This window comes from Rhea pennata, chromosome 13 (assembly GCF_028389875.1).
Source record: "Rhea pennata isolate bPtePen1 chromosome 13, bPtePen1.pri, whole genome shotgun sequence".
Classification (NCBI taxonomy): Eukaryota; Metazoa; Chordata; class Aves; order Rheiformes; family Rheidae; genus Rhea; species Rhea pennata.
In genome coordinates, this window is record NC_084675.1 from 12,509,518 (window position 1) to 12,529,565 (window position 20,048).

General features: G+C 34.3%; 1 protein-coding gene across 1 annotated transcript in view; it reads left to right on the forward strand.

Moving 5' to 3' along the window:
• Positions 1-20,048, forward strand: part of TDRD12 (tudor domain containing 12) — a 34,936-nt gene extending 14,888 nt beyond the window's left edge. The window contains 17 exon segments of the mRNA XM_062586598.1: positions 21-148; positions 1,251-1,442; positions 2,553-2,681; positions 4,246-4,360; positions 8,211-8,350; positions 8,453-8,673; positions 9,438-9,541; positions 9,743-9,926; positions 10,351-10,561; positions 11,351-11,443; positions 13,480-13,655; positions 16,152-16,264; positions 17,848-17,902; positions 19,002-19,115; positions 19,201-19,354; positions 19,448-19,514; positions 19,887-20,048. Of these exon segments, the coding sequence (XP_062442582.1) occupies positions 21-148; positions 1,251-1,442; positions 2,553-2,681; positions 4,246-4,360; positions 8,211-8,350; positions 8,453-8,673; positions 9,438-9,541; positions 9,743-9,926; positions 10,351-10,561; positions 11,351-11,443; positions 13,480-13,655; positions 16,152-16,264; positions 17,848-17,902; positions 19,002-19,115; positions 19,201-19,354; positions 19,448-19,514; positions 19,887-19,972 (2,282 nt within the window). The 3' untranslated portion in view covers positions 19,973-20,048.

Sequence of the window (20,048 nt, forward strand, 5' to 3'; positions counted from 1 at the left end):
ATTTTTTTCTTCTACTGTAGGCGAAGTTATCGTGACTACACCATACAGCCTTTTGAGACTGTTTGAACATCATGGTTTATTATTTCTCAGACTTTGCCATCTTATTTTTGATGAGACTGAGGTACTGTTCTCTGAAGCTAGTGAACAGGTAAATGGGTTACACATTCAGATGATGACATGCAATTTCAGTTCTGTGTCCATAACAGTCTTAAAAGATGCAGAAAGATACTCCAAAAAACAACCCTTCTCAACCCCACGGCAGAGTGTAAGTTGGGAAGAGAATTAGAAATATCTATAGTTCTAGCAGAATGAATTACAAGAAAAGTAGAGTTGTAACCTCTTCTACTTTCCCTGCCATACATAGGGGTGTGGTTTGTTAGTTTATATAATGGAAGTGCTCTGTCTTACTGTCTTAATGCTGTTGCTTTATCCTGCATTATGATCCTGTCTTTTGAGGGAGATCTTCAAATGTTGTCTTGAACTGCTCCTTAAATCTTCTGGAGAGCCACAGATTGACACTTCTGGTTGTCTATAATCTCGTGAACTAAGTTGTTCTTTTAATGATCCCAAAAGATGTCTTAAGACTACTCTCTGAAGTTCTTTTATTCCTTTTTTTTTTTTTTTTTTAACTGAGTTTGAAAAGACAATGTTCTTAATTGGATATCTAGAGGATCTAGAGGAACCATATTGCAGAAGGGAGACCCTTTATCTTCATAGAAAAAGATAGAAACTTTTTTTTTAATCACTGAAAATTCTGTGACAACTTGTGTATTTTTTAAGGTGCTATTCTTTGTATAGGCATACAGCTGAATAGAAAACAAGATGGGGGTTAACTTACTGTAGGCAAAGGCATTGCTAAATATACACTTGTATATTTTCCAGTTTCTCTGTTTAGCATATTGGTAGTTGTTAGCAAGCTGACTTGTAATAGTGTGTTTTTTTTTTTTGTTTTTTTTTTGTAGAAGATTTTTGTAAAAGTCTTTCTGAAATTTCTCCTTTGGAAATTTATCTGTGCTGGCTGCCTCCCTTAACAGATTATTAAAATCTCTTCTGGAGAAGATGGTGTGTATGCACATGCGTGCTTTTCCTTCATGTTGTCCTGTCGCTTTCTTCTTCAGAAAGCGCTCAAATAGTAGGATAAAAGCACACAAACCAAACACTTTTTGATCAGTGTCCTCCTCACTATGGTTTTGTATTCACTGGAATAGAATAAAAGGATAGAGAAAAGTATAATTCTTTCTTTTTAATAGGTTTTTACCATACTAGATTATTATAGGAAAACTGTTATTATAGAGGAACAGCTATATTCACCACATCAGATTGTTGCTGTTGGAACTCGTTGGAATAAACATATAACACGTTTACTAAAGGAGTTCATGAATGATCCTTATGTTGTGATAACTGCTATGGAAGAAGCTTCCATATATGGAAACGTACAACAGGTAGAAATTTGGGAACGTTGCAACTGTTTGTGTACTAAGATACTTTACTGCTTGTGTATCTATTATGCTCTGTTTATAAGTCTGCTGGTTGACTGGTTTGCTTTTAAGTGGATAGTGCTGGAATCATCGCTCAAAACTCTGTTCAGATTCATTTCCTGTATCAGCTTGAGGTGATTCTTAGAAAACCTGTATAATAAGCTGAAGATCTTTTAATTTGATTTGTGGGACTGAGGTGAAGATACTTCCACAACTATTTTGTTAGTGCAAAGAGGTTTGAATTTTATTTTGAAGTGTTTGCAAATGGTAGAATTTTGTCACAAAAAAATTACTGAAATGTGTTTGGAGCTGTTGATTGTGAATGGCAGAACTACAAAGTAAGTTTTTTCCAAGACAGTGCTTGGAAAATGCTAGTCTTACTAATGTATGTAGTGTGCACTACACAACATGGAACTTACTTTCTGGAAATGTTAGGTTAAAGTTACGAAGTGTTATTAGGTGTTTTCTCACTTAATTTTCAATTAATATGCTGTAGTCCTTAAAAATAATACAAAATATTGTAACTGTGACCTGAGTTCTTTTGTGTCTAAGACTGTCATAAGTTGGAGATTAAATATGTTGGGATATTGGTATGACTAGACACTTGAAGGATGGCACAAACCTGAAAAAATATCCCTTCTTGTGATAAGTTGAATGTGTGATTTGACAGGATTGAGAGATGTTAAGTGTTTTGATGCTTTAGTTTTTAACAGTATCTCAGGCAGTGCAGTATGTTTTCTGGATTGATACTTGAAAATACCAAAGTTACATTGATAAACTTGATTAAAAATTAGATAAATGAAAAATCATGATGGCAATTTTAACAGAGCATTTTATTTAGCTGCTTAAATATGGAAGTTTTATGTTATATATGAATATATGTTTCTGCAAGCTACCCTAAATTGATCTCCTTTCCAAGAATTTTATCTTCTCTAAGCTCTGCAGAAAAGCTAGGGTGTACTGATTTCTCTGATTTAGGTGATATTGCATAACAATCTTAGTACTTATTAAAAGGAAGCAAAATATGTATAAATTATATGAATTATCAGCCTTGTGTTTTGCATTGACTTTTAGGTTGTACAACTTTGCTTGAACAGTGAGAGAATTGCTGTGTTGCTCAGAATACTGGATTTTACACCTAATAATGTTGAAAAGATACTGATATTCACTAATACAATAAACGAAGCAGAAATGGTTCATCAGGTAACAGTTTACATAGATAAAGGCTATTTAAAATGTTAACGTGACAAGTTAAAGTATTTTGGCCTTTCATAAGGAAAGGCTGTACATTTGGAAATTAGCTATTTCTTTCTGTTAGAAGTAGCTCACAGCTCTACTCTTCTACCAGCTCTAGAAAGGCTTGAATGACAGGAGTGTCTTACGTAGGAAGCATCCAATATTGAGTTCGTAACAAACTTAGGACTGTCAGGTTGAAACTTCTGAGTTGGATCGAAGTAGCTTTTCCTCCATAAAAGTTCTGTCAGTGTGAAGGGTTGGGGGGGTGAGGGGACTTGTTTTTTTTTTTGTTGTTTTTTTTTTGTTTGTTTGTTTGTTTGTTTGTTTGTTTTTTTGTTGTTGTTGTTTTAGCTGGTTATAAGAGTGATCTGAAGAAAAATAACTTCTATTTTGTTGCCTTTCTACTTTGGAATAATTAAAGTTGTAGATGGTTGTTGGTCTGATTTGAGAGAAGTGTTTTCTGTGAAAATCCACCAGAACTTATTTAAGCTTCAGGTCCTAGGGGATCAGGAAGATAAGATGCTCAGTAGAGGTTTTCTTAGAAACTGGCAGAAAATTTCTTCAAAAATTTATCCTCACAGAGCATGCTCTGGTTTTGTAGGTTTCTTAATGAGATTGTATACCAAATATTTTAGAGAGGGAGACTAAGGAATTTTTCCCTGCAATTAATCTTTCTGCAGTGAACATAGCAATGGATAGTAATAGAGAACAGAAAAAAAATTTCTTCTTTACTTTTGTTTCTTTGCTGGTCCTTAAATAGTGTGAATTAAGAGTGGCATTCAGTCTGATTGGGAAGCAGTGCTATTAAGCTTGAACAGGGAGGTGTGGATAATGGAGATATTACTGCTAAGGGAGGCAGGCTGTGAGGATATTAAAATCTTTAAAAACCTTAGAGATGGTTTCAAGGATGAGGAATTGAAAGGATGTATGGCTAGATTGCTCAGGTATAGCAGGCTTAGGTGGTCAGAGATCCTGAAAAATGGGAATATGTTCCTTTCCAGAAGCTGGAGTAGATCCTGTGATTCTTAAGGATACTTTAAGTGCAAGTGTTAGTGTGTCTGTAATGTTTAATCTTTTAAGTGTTAACTTAAAACATGCCAGTTTACTAAGTAATCAGTGCTTTTGTATTTCCCCTTTTAATTTGTGAACCTTGAACTTGCAAAGGTGTAGAGCCTTTTTAAGATTATTACATTCATGCAAGTTAAGTGTTGGTAGATCACTGAGGGATTTTTGGCGTGCTTTTTCTGAGAGAGAAAACACGAGCCTGCGTGTTTTTAGGTAATAGAATCCAGCTAGAACAGGATGCTTTTAATGGTGGGAAGACTTCAAATGGAATTTGCACCTTCTTAAACAACTGTGATACATTAATCTGTAAGAAGCTGGGCTTTATTAATTTTCTTTTAATACCAGAAATGAATTGGCTTAATCTTAAATATTTTTCATACGAACAACCCAGAAACTAACAAGATATACTAAAACTAGAGTTTATTAGAGCAATTGGGACAATATCGTTTTTTTATTTCATCATCAGGCACTGAGGAGCAATTCGATATTTTCCTTGAAAATACATAAAGAAAGCGAGTTTAATTTTGAATGTGTTTTAGAGCACTGGACAAAAAGTAGTTCTGGCCCTCACGTTGTGTTAGGTGAGTATTTTCTTCCTGTTTCGTTTGCAATGATTTCTTCATGGTGAACTATGTTCTACTAGCTTATCTTGCTGTTGCTTGCACAGAGTGAGTTCCCTATTTTTTTTTTCTTAGTTACCACTTTACTTGTTAGTGTTTCAGCTAGCACAGTTTCTATTTGTCTAGATCCCAGGGCCAGCTGATGAGAGGAAAGTTGTCAGTAAGCCTTACTTATTAGAGGAAGCATAAGGGAGTTCTTTGAAATATTGGTACTATAAAATGGTTATTTTAACTGACATTTAGAAAATATTCCACGGTTTTATGATTATGTACTAATACAAAGGTATTTTCAGTGTGAAGTAATTTAGATGCTCATAAGCCTTGGCATAAATGTTTCCCGTATGTTCTGTTAGAATTTAGTCTAACTCTAGTGTGAGCAGCTTATAAATCAAGAGACTCTTGCACAGTTTTAAACTTCACTTTTCCCTTTTGTTTGTTGAAAGCAGGAATATTGACTTAATTACATCTGATCTGTTGGGTCTGACTTTATGTTAACATTTCTACTTTACTTCAGATGTTTTCCTTAATAGCTATCATCATACTTCCTGTATTGTTACAAGGCTGTCTTAATACAGTAGTAGTCTAGTCTGTGTTGATTAAAACTGGATTAGAGAGAGAACTTTTTCTTTCTTTCTTTTTCATGTGTTTCAAGTGTTTGAAGGCTTTTATAATGTGAGAAGGATTATTTGAAAATGAGAGGATTTTGATTTTACAATGGTTCATATTTAACAATATGAGGAGTTTTTTTTTTTTCCTCTCATACCTCATAACCTGTTACAGGTTAACAGTGAAATATCATCACTAATCAGAATGAGAAACCAACTTTATCAGCCCAGATTTGACCATTCATGCCTGACCTATCTGGGCTGGTGCTAGGTACTGAAGGAGAGAGACCTGATCTGTTATCATCACTTTAGCAGTGCATCGTAGTCACCTCAGGGCTCCACATGTCTCAATCTTTCCAAAAGCAGAAAACTCTGAAAGGAGTGTTTGCTTTCTTCACTGTTTTTATTTTAATAGTAGGCACCTATCTGCTGTGATGATTATTCATTCCAGGAACCTTTTAAGAGAATGCCCTGATCAGGTTTTTCCATAGTCTCTTATTTTCCAGTAGCTATCCCAAGCTTCATTCCTATTTATCGATTCAGCTGCTTGCTTTATCTTACCTCCCCCTGTCCTTCCTCCTTCCCGTGTGCTCTTTACCCCTTTCCTCCAGCAAGCTGAAAGGAAATAGAAATGCCCGGTGTCAAATCATTGTTTCTGTACACCCACTTATTACTTTTAATTCCTGCTGATTTCAAAAGTCAAATTCACTGCTTTAAAAAAAAAAAAAAAAAAGGGCAGAATAATATCTTGGGGACTGTTATATTGAAAGATACACTATCCTACTGAATCTTAAACACAAGCCACTAAAGGCTGTGTGGGAAAATGGCTTCTTGCTTGCCCTGATCTTGAAGTTTTCCTAGGCATCTCTGTTAGCCAGCATCAGAAACAAGACACAAACGGGAGCAAAGCCACAGACCTTTTGTGTAATCTATATGGTTGCTCTTGCAATGATCTTAGCTTAGTTTTTAGTATGCTTCTATATGGTGCTGTAGTTCAGGCTTACCAGTTACTGAGAGTTTTGCTTGTTCAAGTCTTGAATAACCTCTACTCCTTCACCATGGTCTTCTACAAATGCCAGTGTCCTACCGCATCCCAGAGAAACTTCTAGGTAAAGACTGGTCATTTGGAGATACTTGCTCTTCTGATTCTTGGAAACCCTGCTCTTGACCAGAGACTGTGCAGATTCTTTGGGTTAATACATTGTTAAATTTTAGAAGTGTCTACAGGAAAGGTGGTTGTAAAACAAAGTCTTAACTTCTGCCTTTTATAATTTGCCTTGCCTTTGGGTGAGGAATGTCTTGATGATAAACCTAGTTTATTCAGTTCGTCTTTAAATTATATTTAAGTAAAATGCAGATATTCATAGCATTCAAAATGGCACAGGCATAAAATTCATAAGTAAAGCAGGGGCAAATAATGTGAAGATTAAATTTCTTTTCCCTGTTTCAAGCGATGGTTTGTTTATTCTTAATGTTTGACTCTCAAAGATTGTTTCTTTCTACCTTTATGGCTAGAGCTGTGCCTGTTAGAATTTAAAGGGTCTTTCTCTTGAACTGGATAATGTACTTGCTCTATGTTTTCTTGATAGCCTCTTGCCAAGAATGTGTCATTCCTTAGAGCTAAAGTCTCAGGTTGCATTCATTAGAGGGAACCTTGTTAACAACAATAGCTTTTAGTTGCTCATTAGCCTTTAGAACCCTGGAAAGTCTGGGTAGATTTAATTCCTTTCCAGAAGCTCACCCTTTTTAAACACTCATGATTTTATTCCTCTGTCCTTCTCACTTCTCTTGTAGTTCTTGGATTTACAGCCATCCTGTTCCAACTCTAGTATATTTTCTGATTTCAAAGGAAGCTGGTTAACTACTTGAAACTACAAGTTCTATTAATTTGTGTTTGTTTTTGACAAGTTTTGTCATTTGTAGTGAGTTGCTTTGACTCCCTGTTGCCAAAATTGGCTCAAAGCATGTGGGAACACTAGACACATTTCTAACATAACTGCATCCTGTTATAGAGTAAGCTCCTCTTTTTAATTCAGCATTGTTCTGTTTTCTTGGGAATTCAAATATTTTTGTTAATGTCATTTCTTCTAAATAATTAACTTCTTCCTCAACTGCTTCTACCTTTACTGAGTCCTTCTTGTGACTCTCTATATTTTTCTATGCTGGCTCTTGATTGAAAGAAAACATGGCTATAAAACTGTTTGTGTGTGAATGATCCCAAAGGCTTTTTCTCAAAACAAAACGGCATTAAAAAAAAATGAAACGAAGGAACCTTCTTCTTTCTCATCTGAATGTACTTGGGACTTATTTTTGTTATTGGTGGCTTTTAATCTATATTATCTTTAAGCCACCTTGTTTACTCTTCGTTCTTGCATTGCTTGGTGTTTAATGGTATAAATTTGCAGCTCTCAGCATACATAGCTACTGTCCCACCTTCTTGGACTTTCAATCCAAGAAAGAATTCCAGAGTTCTTGTTCTGGTATGTAAGTTGTTACAGAATTTCAGTGTTTCTTATTCAGTCTCTTTCTCTTGCACTCCCCCACTCCTTTTTCATTCCCTCATTTCTATCTTAAGTTAGGAGACTTTGTACGAAGAACAGGATAAATCTCCAGGCCTTCGAGATGCTAGGGTTTTCTACGCAGTCCATATAGTGTTAATGACTTGAACAAATTAGGAAATACAGTAACAGAAAATTTCTTCAACACCTTTAATCTGAATGGTAATCTGCTGAAGGGTGCATTCTGAATACTAGGCTTTTAAAAGCCTAGTATTTTTTATCTCTTTAAAATCTTAAAGTGTATTCTGTTCAGAATCTAGGGAAAAGTCTCTGTTTTGTCAAATGGTAGCAGGTGAGGATCATCTGCTTCATTGGTTTTATACTCAAATTTGACTTCTGTATTTATTCTTAGATAATAAATTGCAAAGTACTTTACACTGGCCATTTCTGATTTTGTTTTAATACTGATACAAGATAACACAGGAGGTGATTAGAGGAGACTAATGTGTAATCCTGTATCTTTGCCATATGCCTATGAAATTTAACTGAAGAAACGTAATACCTTATATGAGTGTATTAGAAAAGACCTTTATTTTGCTCTTACAGCAGTAAATGGGGAAAAGGAAACAGCTGTGAAAAATATGATGTAATACTTAAGATAATTGTAGTATATCTTAAATATGTTGTGTGTATAAAACTTGTTTTTAGTCTTAACAGATGATTGCACGCAGTCTTTGGGAATTACAGATGCAACTTGTGTGATACATTTCAGTTTTCCTTCTTCTCCAAGAATCTTTGGTCAGCGTCTACACCACATGTCTGACAACTTCTATAACGTGACAGAGAAGGTTTGAGTAAATTGTGAACAAGTTAATATTAACATTTAAATACTTATACAGTGGATAAGTTTAAATTAAAAAACAAAAATACAACAAAACCCCTTTCTTTAGGGTTCTTTTGTAGATCAGAATTATACAAAGGCAAGGTCAGTCTTACTACTAACAGAAAACAGTATGTGCCATGCTCTTGGGGTCCTGCACTATTTGAAGCGTGCTGAAGCTGAAGTTCCGCCAGAACTGCATGATTTTACTACCAGAGTGCTAGAAGCTGAAGAAGAAAAGAAGCTTACAAGGCCACTGTGTACCTATCTTAAAACACTTGGGATTTGCAAGTAAGGAAATAACAAGTTTTTCTCAGCACCCATACTTAAGCAACAAGGCATTATCTGCTCTGAATGATTACTGCTACTAGTTACTTGATAGATTTTCCTGTTGAATACTTTTATTTGGATCAATTTTTGCTCATGATTCTCTTCACTGGTTTGCTCGTTTCATTCTTTAAGTACTTCTATAAGAACAAAAATACTAGCATATTTTTGTGGAGACTCAGGCATAATCTGACACAGTAGCATAACTGGTGCTAACTCTTACCCAGATGCACTTGAGTGCACCTCAAGCTGTTGTTTTGATTTAGTATTGTAGGCACAATTCCACAGGACTGGTATGTGCTTTACCCTCTCCCCTATCCTCTCCTGTCCCTTGAAGGTGGGCAAATAGGTGATTTATCTCTGAGCTGTGTGCAACTGGATTGTAAGTAGTGTGTGAGGGAGGAAGCTAAAGCATTTTTGGGTGTGACTTCAGTGTAGATTCTGTTATGAGTAATGAGAAAAATGTTAATTTTTAGTACTTGTTTTCCTCTGAAATCTGGTGATGTTTTTATTATGAACTTCACCCATTAAAGATAGTTCTGACAGTTTTATCTGCCTATCTCCTTGAGTCACTGGTGCTATTCCATAATCAATTTCTGTCTCATTTCAGGCTGGTGCAAACTTTTAATGTTTAAAGTGTTCTAAGTTGCATCAAATATCTTACCACTGAAAATAAAGGGTTCTTTTCTAAACTGCCTTTTTTTTTCCTCCCCCTCCCCAATGCATAGGAATAGGAGAGTGTGCCCAGATCGTCATCTCGTTAATGTGCAAACAGACATACCCCAGAATATGCCAGATAAAATTACACCAATGCCTGGGTGTGTGACAGTAAGTTATTAGTATTTTTCTTATTTTCAGGTACCAAGAGGACAGGTAATAAGTAGCTATATTTAGCACATTACTAATATATATACATATAAATATATATATTTTTTTTTTCAGATTACGCTAATACTATTTTATTATGTACTGTATCTCTGGGATGTTTGTTCTTTAGGTTTCTCATCTTGGACCATCTTATGTTTTCAGATAGTGCCTCTCCATATTGTAAGTGCAACAAACTACTTTGGTCGCATAGTAGATAAGCAAAAGGACCAATATGCAATTCTTGCTGAAGAAATTAATGAGTATTTTAAGAAACCTAGTAATAACGTCTCTGTTGACAAGGTGGAGAACCTAGCATTGTATGGGTTGTACGAGGAAACGTTTTTCCACAGGTAAAAAAAATATATGTGTGTATATATGTATATATATATTTTTTTTTACGTAACTTTTTCAGGTGTGCTTTTTAATACAAAATAATTTATACCTATCCTACTAAAAAAAAAGCAAATAAAAAACCCTACTGCTCTTAATCAGTCTTTAAAAAGACAATCTTTAAAAGCCAAACGTATTTAATTTTCCAAATGGAAAATAGAGTGAATAAGCACACATACATGCACACACATGTATTTCGATGTAGTATTTTATAAAATGTGTATAAATAAACATTTTAATACAGAAATAAAAGCTTTCTATTTTTACTTACTGTGAAAATTTAATTTTTAAAAGATTAGGAAAGAGTAGATTAAAAAAGGGATTTTTTTAATAACTGATGTTATGAATAATAATTTGATTTTTCATCTCTTTACTTCCTTGAAGGGTTCAGGCGGTAGAGATTTCCCAAAAAGAAGGAAAAAAATTATTGCATAATGTTACAGTTAAATACATAGATGAAGGCAGAATGAGTCAAGTTGAGAGCCATCGATTGCTTCAGTTACCTGCAAGATTTCAGTGTCTGCCACCTCAGGCTGTGGAATTTATAGTTTGTAGTGTGAAACCCATTGATAATGAAATTGAATGGAACCCGAGGGTAATGTTCATCAATTTTTTTTCCTGATACTTCCTTTAAGTTCTGTAAGTTTCTTTCCTATGGAAAAACAGCTAATGAAGTGTAAACTTAATTTTCAAATTTCTTTATTTATTAATACTACCAACAGATACCTATATTGCTGGGCCAAATAATTATAAGAAGTTAATTTTCTTGGTATTTATGCGTACAGAATAATAAATTTATAGGATTGTTCTTCCAAATGATTTAATAAATTATATATCAATCACAGTAAGCATTCATACTTGCTTCAGATTAAAATCAAGTAAAATATGATCTTTAATACTCTGCTGTATCAGCTACTTTATTCTTTGTTGTCAGTAGACAATTTTGCATGTTTCAGGCAGCGATGCTCTAATCGGTACAATTCAAGTGATAAATCTCATGCTCTTTATTTGGGAAACCTTTTTCCAAAGAACTCTGTAAAGAAACCAGAAAACCTTTTTCCTATTTTCTTTGGAATTTTTCTTAAGTGGGGGAATAGTGCATCTGACTTCTTCCGAAATAAGTTATTGTTACTCTTAAATCTGTGGAGAGTAACAAGGGAAGGGTAACCTCTGTAAATCAGTCTGAGTTTCTTCCTAAGGGAGTGATACTATTTTAATCTGGTAATACTTTGACTATTTTATCAGTTAGTTCAAAAATTAGGGGGTTTTGTTCTTTGAATATGCTTATCATTGTTAATTACAATGAAACAACTTTCTCAGCATAAAATAACTGCAAAATTATGTTGCTGTATATCTCAAATAGAGTGAAAATTGTTTTTCTTAGGTTACTAGTCATATTTATCAGAAAATTAAAGGAAAACCACATGAAGCAAAAATAGTGTTTACTTTGGGAAATACGATTTGGGTTGACCCAATGGTAAGTATAAAATTATGGCATTAGAATGTATTTGATATTTTTATCTAAACTCCTTTATAAATGGTTTTGTTCCTTCCTTTTCTTTCCTTCTGTTATTTCTCTGTTTATTCCATTCAGTATCCACACAACACTATTCATAAATATTTCTATTTGTGTAGGTAGAATGTGATTGACTGTATCTTGAACTGTAAATCCAGAAAGCTGAACTTGCACCAGTAACAGATCAGCAAATAAATTCTAAAACTTATTCATACTATTCCAAAAAAATTAATAACAAAAATATGTTTTGGAAATACATTTTTTTGTGTTATTGTCTTCTAAAATTGATTCTGTAGTTTGTCATATGTTTTTCTGAAAGAGTGACACTTGTCCTTTAATGTTAAGATTATTATTATAAGAGGTTTAAGACCTCTCATACTAGAAATACATCTTAAATGTTAATTCTCTTTGTTTCTAAGTCTTTGCTTTCTTTTTTTTGAGATTGGGGAAGATGATGCTCCTTCCTCATCGCTCCACGTTGTGAGAACAAAAATAAGTGTGTAACAAGCTGTACCGTGATTTTTGCATTTGCAATGATTTAGGCACAGCTGACTTCTAGATTTGATGATCTGTTTTCAAATGCTCTTGTTTCTTTTTTTTTTTCTTTTTTTAATGTTTTCATGCAATCATTTTTCCTGCAGTGAGTTTGACTCCAGACTTTTCTGAAAATTGAAAGAAGCTCTTAAGTCCTCACTGCCTTCTGAATTTTCTTGATCAGAGTAGCAAAAATAGGTGCTTTTCTTTTCCTTTATTTTTATTTTTTATATATATCCTTCTACTTACACTAATCATCTGGAAGATTTCTTACTCTTCTGGGACACAAATTGTCCCGGAATTTCTTTTTATCAGCATTCAAAAAAGGACCCATAACCATCATTTTGATTTAAAGGCTGTGATTCTGACCCTTCAAGAGATCAAGATTTTTTATTAAGTCTTATCACTGCAGTAATCTCGGACAAATGACATAGCTGCTTTAAATATTTATTCTCTCTAAAAGTTGACTTTTTAAGCTTTTCCTGGAATTAATACTTCAAGGTCATTGCCATATTTGTGGTGTTTTTCAGTTGGTTCTCTGCCCCATAAGAATGGGATGGACCAAATATTCCTATCTGCAATACTAGCTTGAAGGGAATGCCTAGAGAGGAGTTAAGAGTGGGTTGTGCATGCAGTGAGGCTTCCCCTATATATTCTCCTAATCTCCCAAAATCTTGTTAGTAGACATTGTCTTAAGGCATAGCCTTTATTTAAGGGTTTCCTTTATTCTGAAAGCTACAGTAAAGGACAAAAATAAAAATCAGGTACATTGTTAAGCCTTTTTAAATGTGGCATGATCAAACTAGTTGCATTGTTGTGATGTCAGTCTTACAGATGTTATAAAATGAACTTATTTGATGTGCCTCTTGTGGCTGCTGGATCTTGCCAAAGAGCGCCGTAAGGTATTTCTGTGTTTTGAAATGTATCTTACTATGCTTTCTGTCTGTGCTTTTAATCAGCTATTGTAGATGAAAAGAAGTAGAAAGAAAAAATAATCTAGAAGTAATTCTTCTCAATAGTGTCTTTTTTTTCCATCTAGCATATCTTTTTTTTCCTAATGCCATTAGTTCGTTGGTGTTCTGGATTTTTGTTTGTTTTCCCTTACCCCAACAATTTTATTGGTTTGGGGGTCTAGAATTTAGTTAGTTTAACTGTATGGTGTGTATTTTGGCTGAAATTTGTGTAATCAGGACCAGATTTTCATACTCTTTGCTTTCTTGGTTCTGTTAGCTGGAACTAGCTATTGGTTACTTGAGCTGTTATCAGAGTAGAAAAGATGGTGACTCTTTGAAATCAGTGGAACATGGGTAAGAAATTTTCCCTTTTGAAAAACAGAGACAACTAGTTGTTAGTAATAAATTATTATTATTAAGTGGGGAGATACTAATTTGAAGAAGAGCCTAGAGGTGGAGAGAGACAGTCTATGAACTATTGTTTCTATGTATAATGTTCTATAATTCAAGGTCCGAGTTACCAGGCTTTCAAATTTGAAGATGTCTGTCAATGAATACAACGTTCGATCTGAGATTTTGTCTATGGGACTGGGAACAGACAATCCGGAACATATAAAACAACTTCAGAAGCTGTGCAGGCATGTGAGGGTATTAACTCATGAGAAGAACTTGGAAACTTTGTAAGTGTTTACATTATTTTTTTCAGCATATATTTTAGTATGGGAAAAAATTTAATTGAACTAGTTAGATATCTATATTAGTATTGCTGAGTAATACTTTTCATTTAGACACAGAGATTAATGGTGTTTATGGTAGGTCTGCCTTTCTCTGACTGTATTCTTTAGCCACAAAACTAGCCTTTGAGTTAGGTAGTCTTTAAGTCTGAACTTAATTTCTGTTGTGTTTGTTAAGATCAATAGTTTTTTTTCTTTTCTTAGTGCTTACCAGTCAGTACACCACCCCAAGAGAGTATATTATTAGTGAGTGTACAACTGCAGTATTCAAGCTGGAAAGTTTAGTGGGGTTTTTTTTTTTGTTTTTTGTTTTTTTTAAGGGTTAGAGCCATATTCTTGATGCATATGGCCACATGTTTGTTTTTGCAGTAACAGTACTGCGCACTTTCTCCTTGCATTTCCTTGCATCAGTCTTTCTGTAGTTAAAACTGAGTAAGTACTGCATATGTGGTAGTTGGGTTTTTTTTTCCCTTTTCTTAGGGATGTTGTTGTTTTGTTTTTTGTTTTTTTTTTTTCCTTTTCATAGGGATGTTCCAGGTTTAATAAGATGTGTATTTTTTAAATCTCTTCGAGTTAGAAACATCCATCATTGACAAGTTAAAAGGCTGGTTAGTTTACCTAGGTGAAAGAGCACATGGCTGTGGTTTGTCCAGGGTTCAAGGAATGTTGATTCAAAATGCATCTGTATGCATCTGAACATGAGAGCTGTAGCTTTTCATTCTGGCCTGTGTGGCACCTTGTTCAGGAGTGTTTCTTTAGCCACTTATCTTCTACTTGAAATTCCATCACTGTAAAAATATTGCAAGGGTTTTGTCTGTCTGACAAGACAAGTCTTTTTATGAAGAAGAGCAGAACAAATCCTTTTTTAAGAGTATTGCTTTATAATCACAAAAGCTCCTTGGACTACCATCATGGGCAATGGGTGTGTGGTCGCAGGGTTAAACATGTTAATTAAGGTTGCGTTTCTGTGGCTTATGCCAACCAAAAAGGTGAGGAGGACTAGTCCCTCTAAATTTAATTTCCATTCATTTCCATTGAAGTTCCACAGCTCCTATCTAAAATTGTATCAGATTTTAGTCCTATCCAGAGAATGTTTTTCCTATATTGTGTTCAGTTGTACCCTGTATTTGAGAACAACTTTTGTACTGTTGATGTTGAGAAGGCTTTCAACAGGTTTTGTTCCTTACAGAAAACTCTTGGACTGACTCTGAGGCTTCTGCTGCCTCAAGCAAAACCTTTTCAAATTTATTTATTTCTTCATGCTGCTATTAAACAGCAAGGTTAGTGACCTCCAAGTGGTCGCCAAAGCATGTTATACCTGAATCCAGACAACTTTGTGCAGTAGTTCTACTTCAAATATCTATAATGCAATCGTTTGGGTTTCTTTTTGCAGATTCACCAAGCACAACACTGTTGAAACAATACAGACTGCAGAGCTGACTGCAGCCTTTTTTGGGGGCAACTAAGCTGTAGTTAAATAGGGGGGATTAAGGAGCTACTGTCGGATAAAGTTGCCAGAGTAATTTTATTGAGTCAAAACAATATGATAGCACATGCTTCCCCTATGTGTGCTATGCTCTGGGAGGAGAGCCTGTCATACACCATTTACAGATGAAACCGAAGGAGGGCTTTCCACACTCATGTGAATTGTCAAAGTGCAATCAGACTAAGAACTTAAAAATGAATTATACATCTCAGATACTGCTGGTACTAAGTATACAGTGGAGGTCACTTCTTTATGTGATGCTTGGAGATCATCTCATGAAGACTTGGAAAATACTCCTGAGTTGCTCCTGATTAGTGGGGATATGTTTGTTCGTATGCATAGCTACATGTCGATAATGCAGATTTGTGGTGCTTTATTTCAGATTTAATAGACAAGGCTTCTGTCTAACTTCATCTACTGCTTACTTTCCCAGTTGTCAGCCCCTTTAAGTCCAGCCTCAGCTTATGAGGGACATTCTTGCCTGATGGCTGTTTGTAGGGTGCCTGTGTGGTGTACGAGTAATTAAACATGTTGTAAAACTCTAATTGCTTTAAAGTAAGCATAGGTTTCATGAGATATTGACATTCAAAGGTTGTTACTATTGAGGAAGAACTTAGGATATTGACTTTTTGAAAAGAAGTATTTGATTACTTCAACTGCATAACTCAGAAATAATTTCCAAAAAATGCTATTAGGTTGCTAACAATCAGAATTTTAAATGCTCTCATAACTTGGATTTCTGTATAAATACTCTTTCTGTGGTACTGAAATTCATCAGTGGTGATGAGTGATGTGGTGAGATTGAATACTAGAAGTACAGTTTTAGAAGTTTTGAGCTTTGTATATGTTAGAAGGAAGTTCAAATAACTTCAACAGAATTTCAAAGTATGATTATGAATGATTTAATTATTAAATGTGTTTAAAACTTTTCTTTTGAAAGTATGTCTTTTTATGTCCAAAAGCATAAAGGAGGAAATGGTCAGTCCACAAAATGTGTCCAACTTGGAGAATGTACAAGAAAACTCTACTGAAAGCTGTTTTTCTTCCAAAATGACTTTGGAGAATCATCCATATGGTAAATGTTCTCATAACTTACTAAACATTTTAAAAATTAAAAAAAAAAAAAAAAAAAAATTCATTTAAAAAAAAAAAAAAGTTGAATGAAAGTTTGGTGATTATATGTCAACCTAAAGGTCATTTTACCAAGGGCAGACTTCTCTAAGCATGCAGAATAGAACCATATAAATAATACTCAGTGAGCCACAAATACCTGATAATTAGCAACCTGGAGATGCCATGGGCTGTATCAATATAGCTGTACTTCTTTTAGTTCTCTGTTTTTGAGAGACTCGAGTTGTTTAGTTCTGAATGGAATGTATGAGGAGGAAATTTTTTTTTCTTTTTTGAGAGAGGATGAGTATTTTGCTGCCAAAGGTATAATGTTTAAGGAAGCTGGAGCCTGTTGGGATATGTGAGGTGAATAATAGTATTGTTCACTTGGAGGTCGTTTCATGTTTCAAATAAATAATAAACACTGCAAAAATTTCTCTAGAAAATTTCTGCACATGCTAATCAGAGTTAAACAGCAGTCAGTGATCACTCTGAAGCCTCACTTCTCTATTGCAAGGTTTTTCTGAAGGTATTTTACCTTTTGTCTTTAGGGGAGGGGGAAATAAACTTTGACTTGGTCTCCCTCAAAGAACCACTACACATACACAGCCCCATTCCCTCTCCATTCAGCACAAACCTAGTCCTTTTCTCATGTTTATATAGCTATCTGAAATTATAGTTAAAAATGAAAGAGTGCTCTTTGCTCAGTTAGGAAGTGTCATCTGATGATAATAAGGGAATGTATTCTTGAAATTGGTTTGCAGTAAACTCTAGTCATAATTGGGATGATCTTCATGAGAGTTCCACAGTACTTATTGAAAATGTCCAAATTCACTTAGAGTATTTTGAATAATAAGGATCATTAAAAAAAAAAAAAAAAGAAAGTGCAGAATTAGCCAGGAAAAAAGGATGTAATTTGTTTTACTGTGGAGGAGGATTCAGGTGTTCTTTTATTTATTTATTTATTAAATCCTTTAATATTAAAAAGGATGAAATTACTATGCTTAGAAACTGTTTTTAGCTTAAATAGGGAATAGGTTATTGTTCTACCACCAATATTTGACAGACCTAGTTTTTCTGAAATTCAAAGTTAAATGCCTGTCAGTCTCCTTCATTACTGAAAAAGAGGAAGCTTCAAAACACACATAATTACATTGAGTTTAACTCCTTTGTTACATTTAATAGCTCGAAAGTGATACACAAGATTGCAATTACAATAATTTAAATGATACCTATCACTTAATTTAGACTTCTTTGAATATCTTGAAGACTGGAAAGCCTTTTCCTGACCTGGAAAAGTATGATGAGAGGAGAGGGTTGTTCTGTTTTAAATATCAAGCATAATAGTCTTTCTATTTACAGTTTTCAGGTGAGTTACTAGCTTTATGAAATATTTGAGTGGGAAGTACTCAATGTAAATACAAATATATGCTTGCAGTAGTAATCTGGATGCTGACAAGTTATTTTTGTGATGCTGCTGCGATATTCTGAAGGTATGGTTTCTACAGTACAGATAAGAAACCCAAAAGGTATTTTATTTATTTTTAGATGGTGTAGCTGAAGTTAAGAGAGCAGAAGACTCTACCCTTTGTCAGCGTAAATGGTAAATATGTATATATATATATATATATATGTATATGTATGTATATAAAAAAATAAAACTCAAGAGTGAGTTGTTACTAGATTTTTACTTTTTTGTAATTGTAACTTACGTTCCTGTCTGAGTATTGATATTTAATGAAATGAATTGATTTTTTGTGTGTCTCCTTAATGTGTTTCTGTTTTGTAAAAGAAAAATCTGGTTTTATTTGGGGACTTTAAATGCCTATACATGGAATTATGGCCCATTTTCTCTTTGGAATGTGGATCAAGTAAATGCACATTTGCAGCAGGTTTTAAGATGCCTTGCAGGAGGAAATTGTAACATGCTTTGTGGATAAGACAATTTGTATAGCATGCAGTAGAAACGAATGCTGAATCCTTTGCTTATATAGGCCAGGGTTGTTTGTGATTATGAATATGCTGAGGGACATCTTATATACAGTCTGTGGGAAAGCCAGCAGCCAGTGGATTCCCAAATGTTCTTAAATTTCTTACAGATTTGGGGAGTAGACAGAGCTTTCCTTGGATGGCTTATTCTTTCTCTTTTACTTACCATGCTCGCTATGGGTGGTAATAAACATTTTCTTGCACAAGTACCAGAACGTGCAGTTTGTATTTTAGCCTCTTAGAAAAATTCTTGTTTAGGGCGGGGGGCGGGTGGGTGATTGAAGTTTCAATTTGCATGTATTGCCTTCTGCAGCTTAACTACCACAGTGGAAAGTCGTTTCCAGTAAGTTGATCTTTTTACTATTACCTTTTCCATTGTTGTTTCAAGATTAAACTACTATAGTATACTTAAATGAGGCAATATGGTTGATCAAAGTCAATGCACTGTTTCTTCCCCCTTTAGCTAATAGATACGCTCCTCCAAAGATTGAGACCCTTGTGGATTTGTAGCAAGCTTGGCTGACAGAATATAATGTGCTTTCCTGGCATTCTACAGTGTCAAATTATTCTGGTTGACTACCCATATAGATGCTAAAACGCAGCTGCTTACTTGCACTGTAACGGGAAGACTGTGATAGTGTATAAGAGAGCTTGTTTAAAACTTACTTGTTTTCTATTTTGGATTAAGTCTGGTTAAAATTTATTTATTTTAGCTTTTATCCAGAAATAAAGTGGTTTCAAAATGAAGAGACTGTTACAGTGAAGGTAAAAATAGCAAGCATAGCTGATTATAAATGCGAGTTCTCTAAAGAGAAGATGGTTTTCAGGTAGGTTTAAGAAATGTAAGTTTATTAAGCATGAAGTTTGACTGTCAGCTTCCAATAACTTCTTAAAACTTTTTTGATGGTGTAGTGCTTGCTCAGGAGACAAATTTTATTTGGCTGACATGGAGCTGCATCAGCATATACTTGCAGAAAAGTCTACATGTGTGATAAAGGATAGAGAGGCTATTATTGTCCTTACAAAAGAGAAGAGACAATCATGGTGCAAGTTACTGAAGAACAAGGTAAAATGGAAATCAATTTGAAAAATACTGAATTTTCTCTACATACTAGGTGTGTTTCAGTACAAATATTTCAAATAATGTTTTTATTGACAGAATTCTCATGTGTGTTTTGATTTTGAACATTGGGAAGATTTTGAAGATGAAGGCCCATTTCCAGTTGGTAAGAAATAAACAAATGGTAATGTTTGTTATGCATAAAATAAGCATGCTGATTTTTGTTGTATAGACTTTAACTGAGCTATTCAGTTATTTCAGATATGTGACACTCTCGACTGATTCACTGAAGTCTTCTGAAAACAAATGACAATATTTCTAGTACCTAGCCACATATAGCAAAGCATTTTTCTTTTAGAAAAGTACAGACAATAAAAAACAGTTTAGTAAAGTAGTTCATAGTGTTTTGGTCTAGTTGTAGTCTTACAGAAGTCTACAGTGTTTTTTTTTTATATATATATATATATACATCTGTATATTGTTTGTTGTGAAGCTATTGGTTTTCTCACTTAATGTTACATCTCTTCATTACCTGCAGGTATTAAAAAGTTGCATTGCACTAATGCAGTAACAGAAGAATTGATGGACTCTTCAGAAGACAGTGGAACAGAAAGTGACGATTAATTTGATGATAAATCTCTTAATAAAGACTTATCCTTCAAAATAGCAGCTCTCTCCTCATATGAGAATTTCCAGTCAA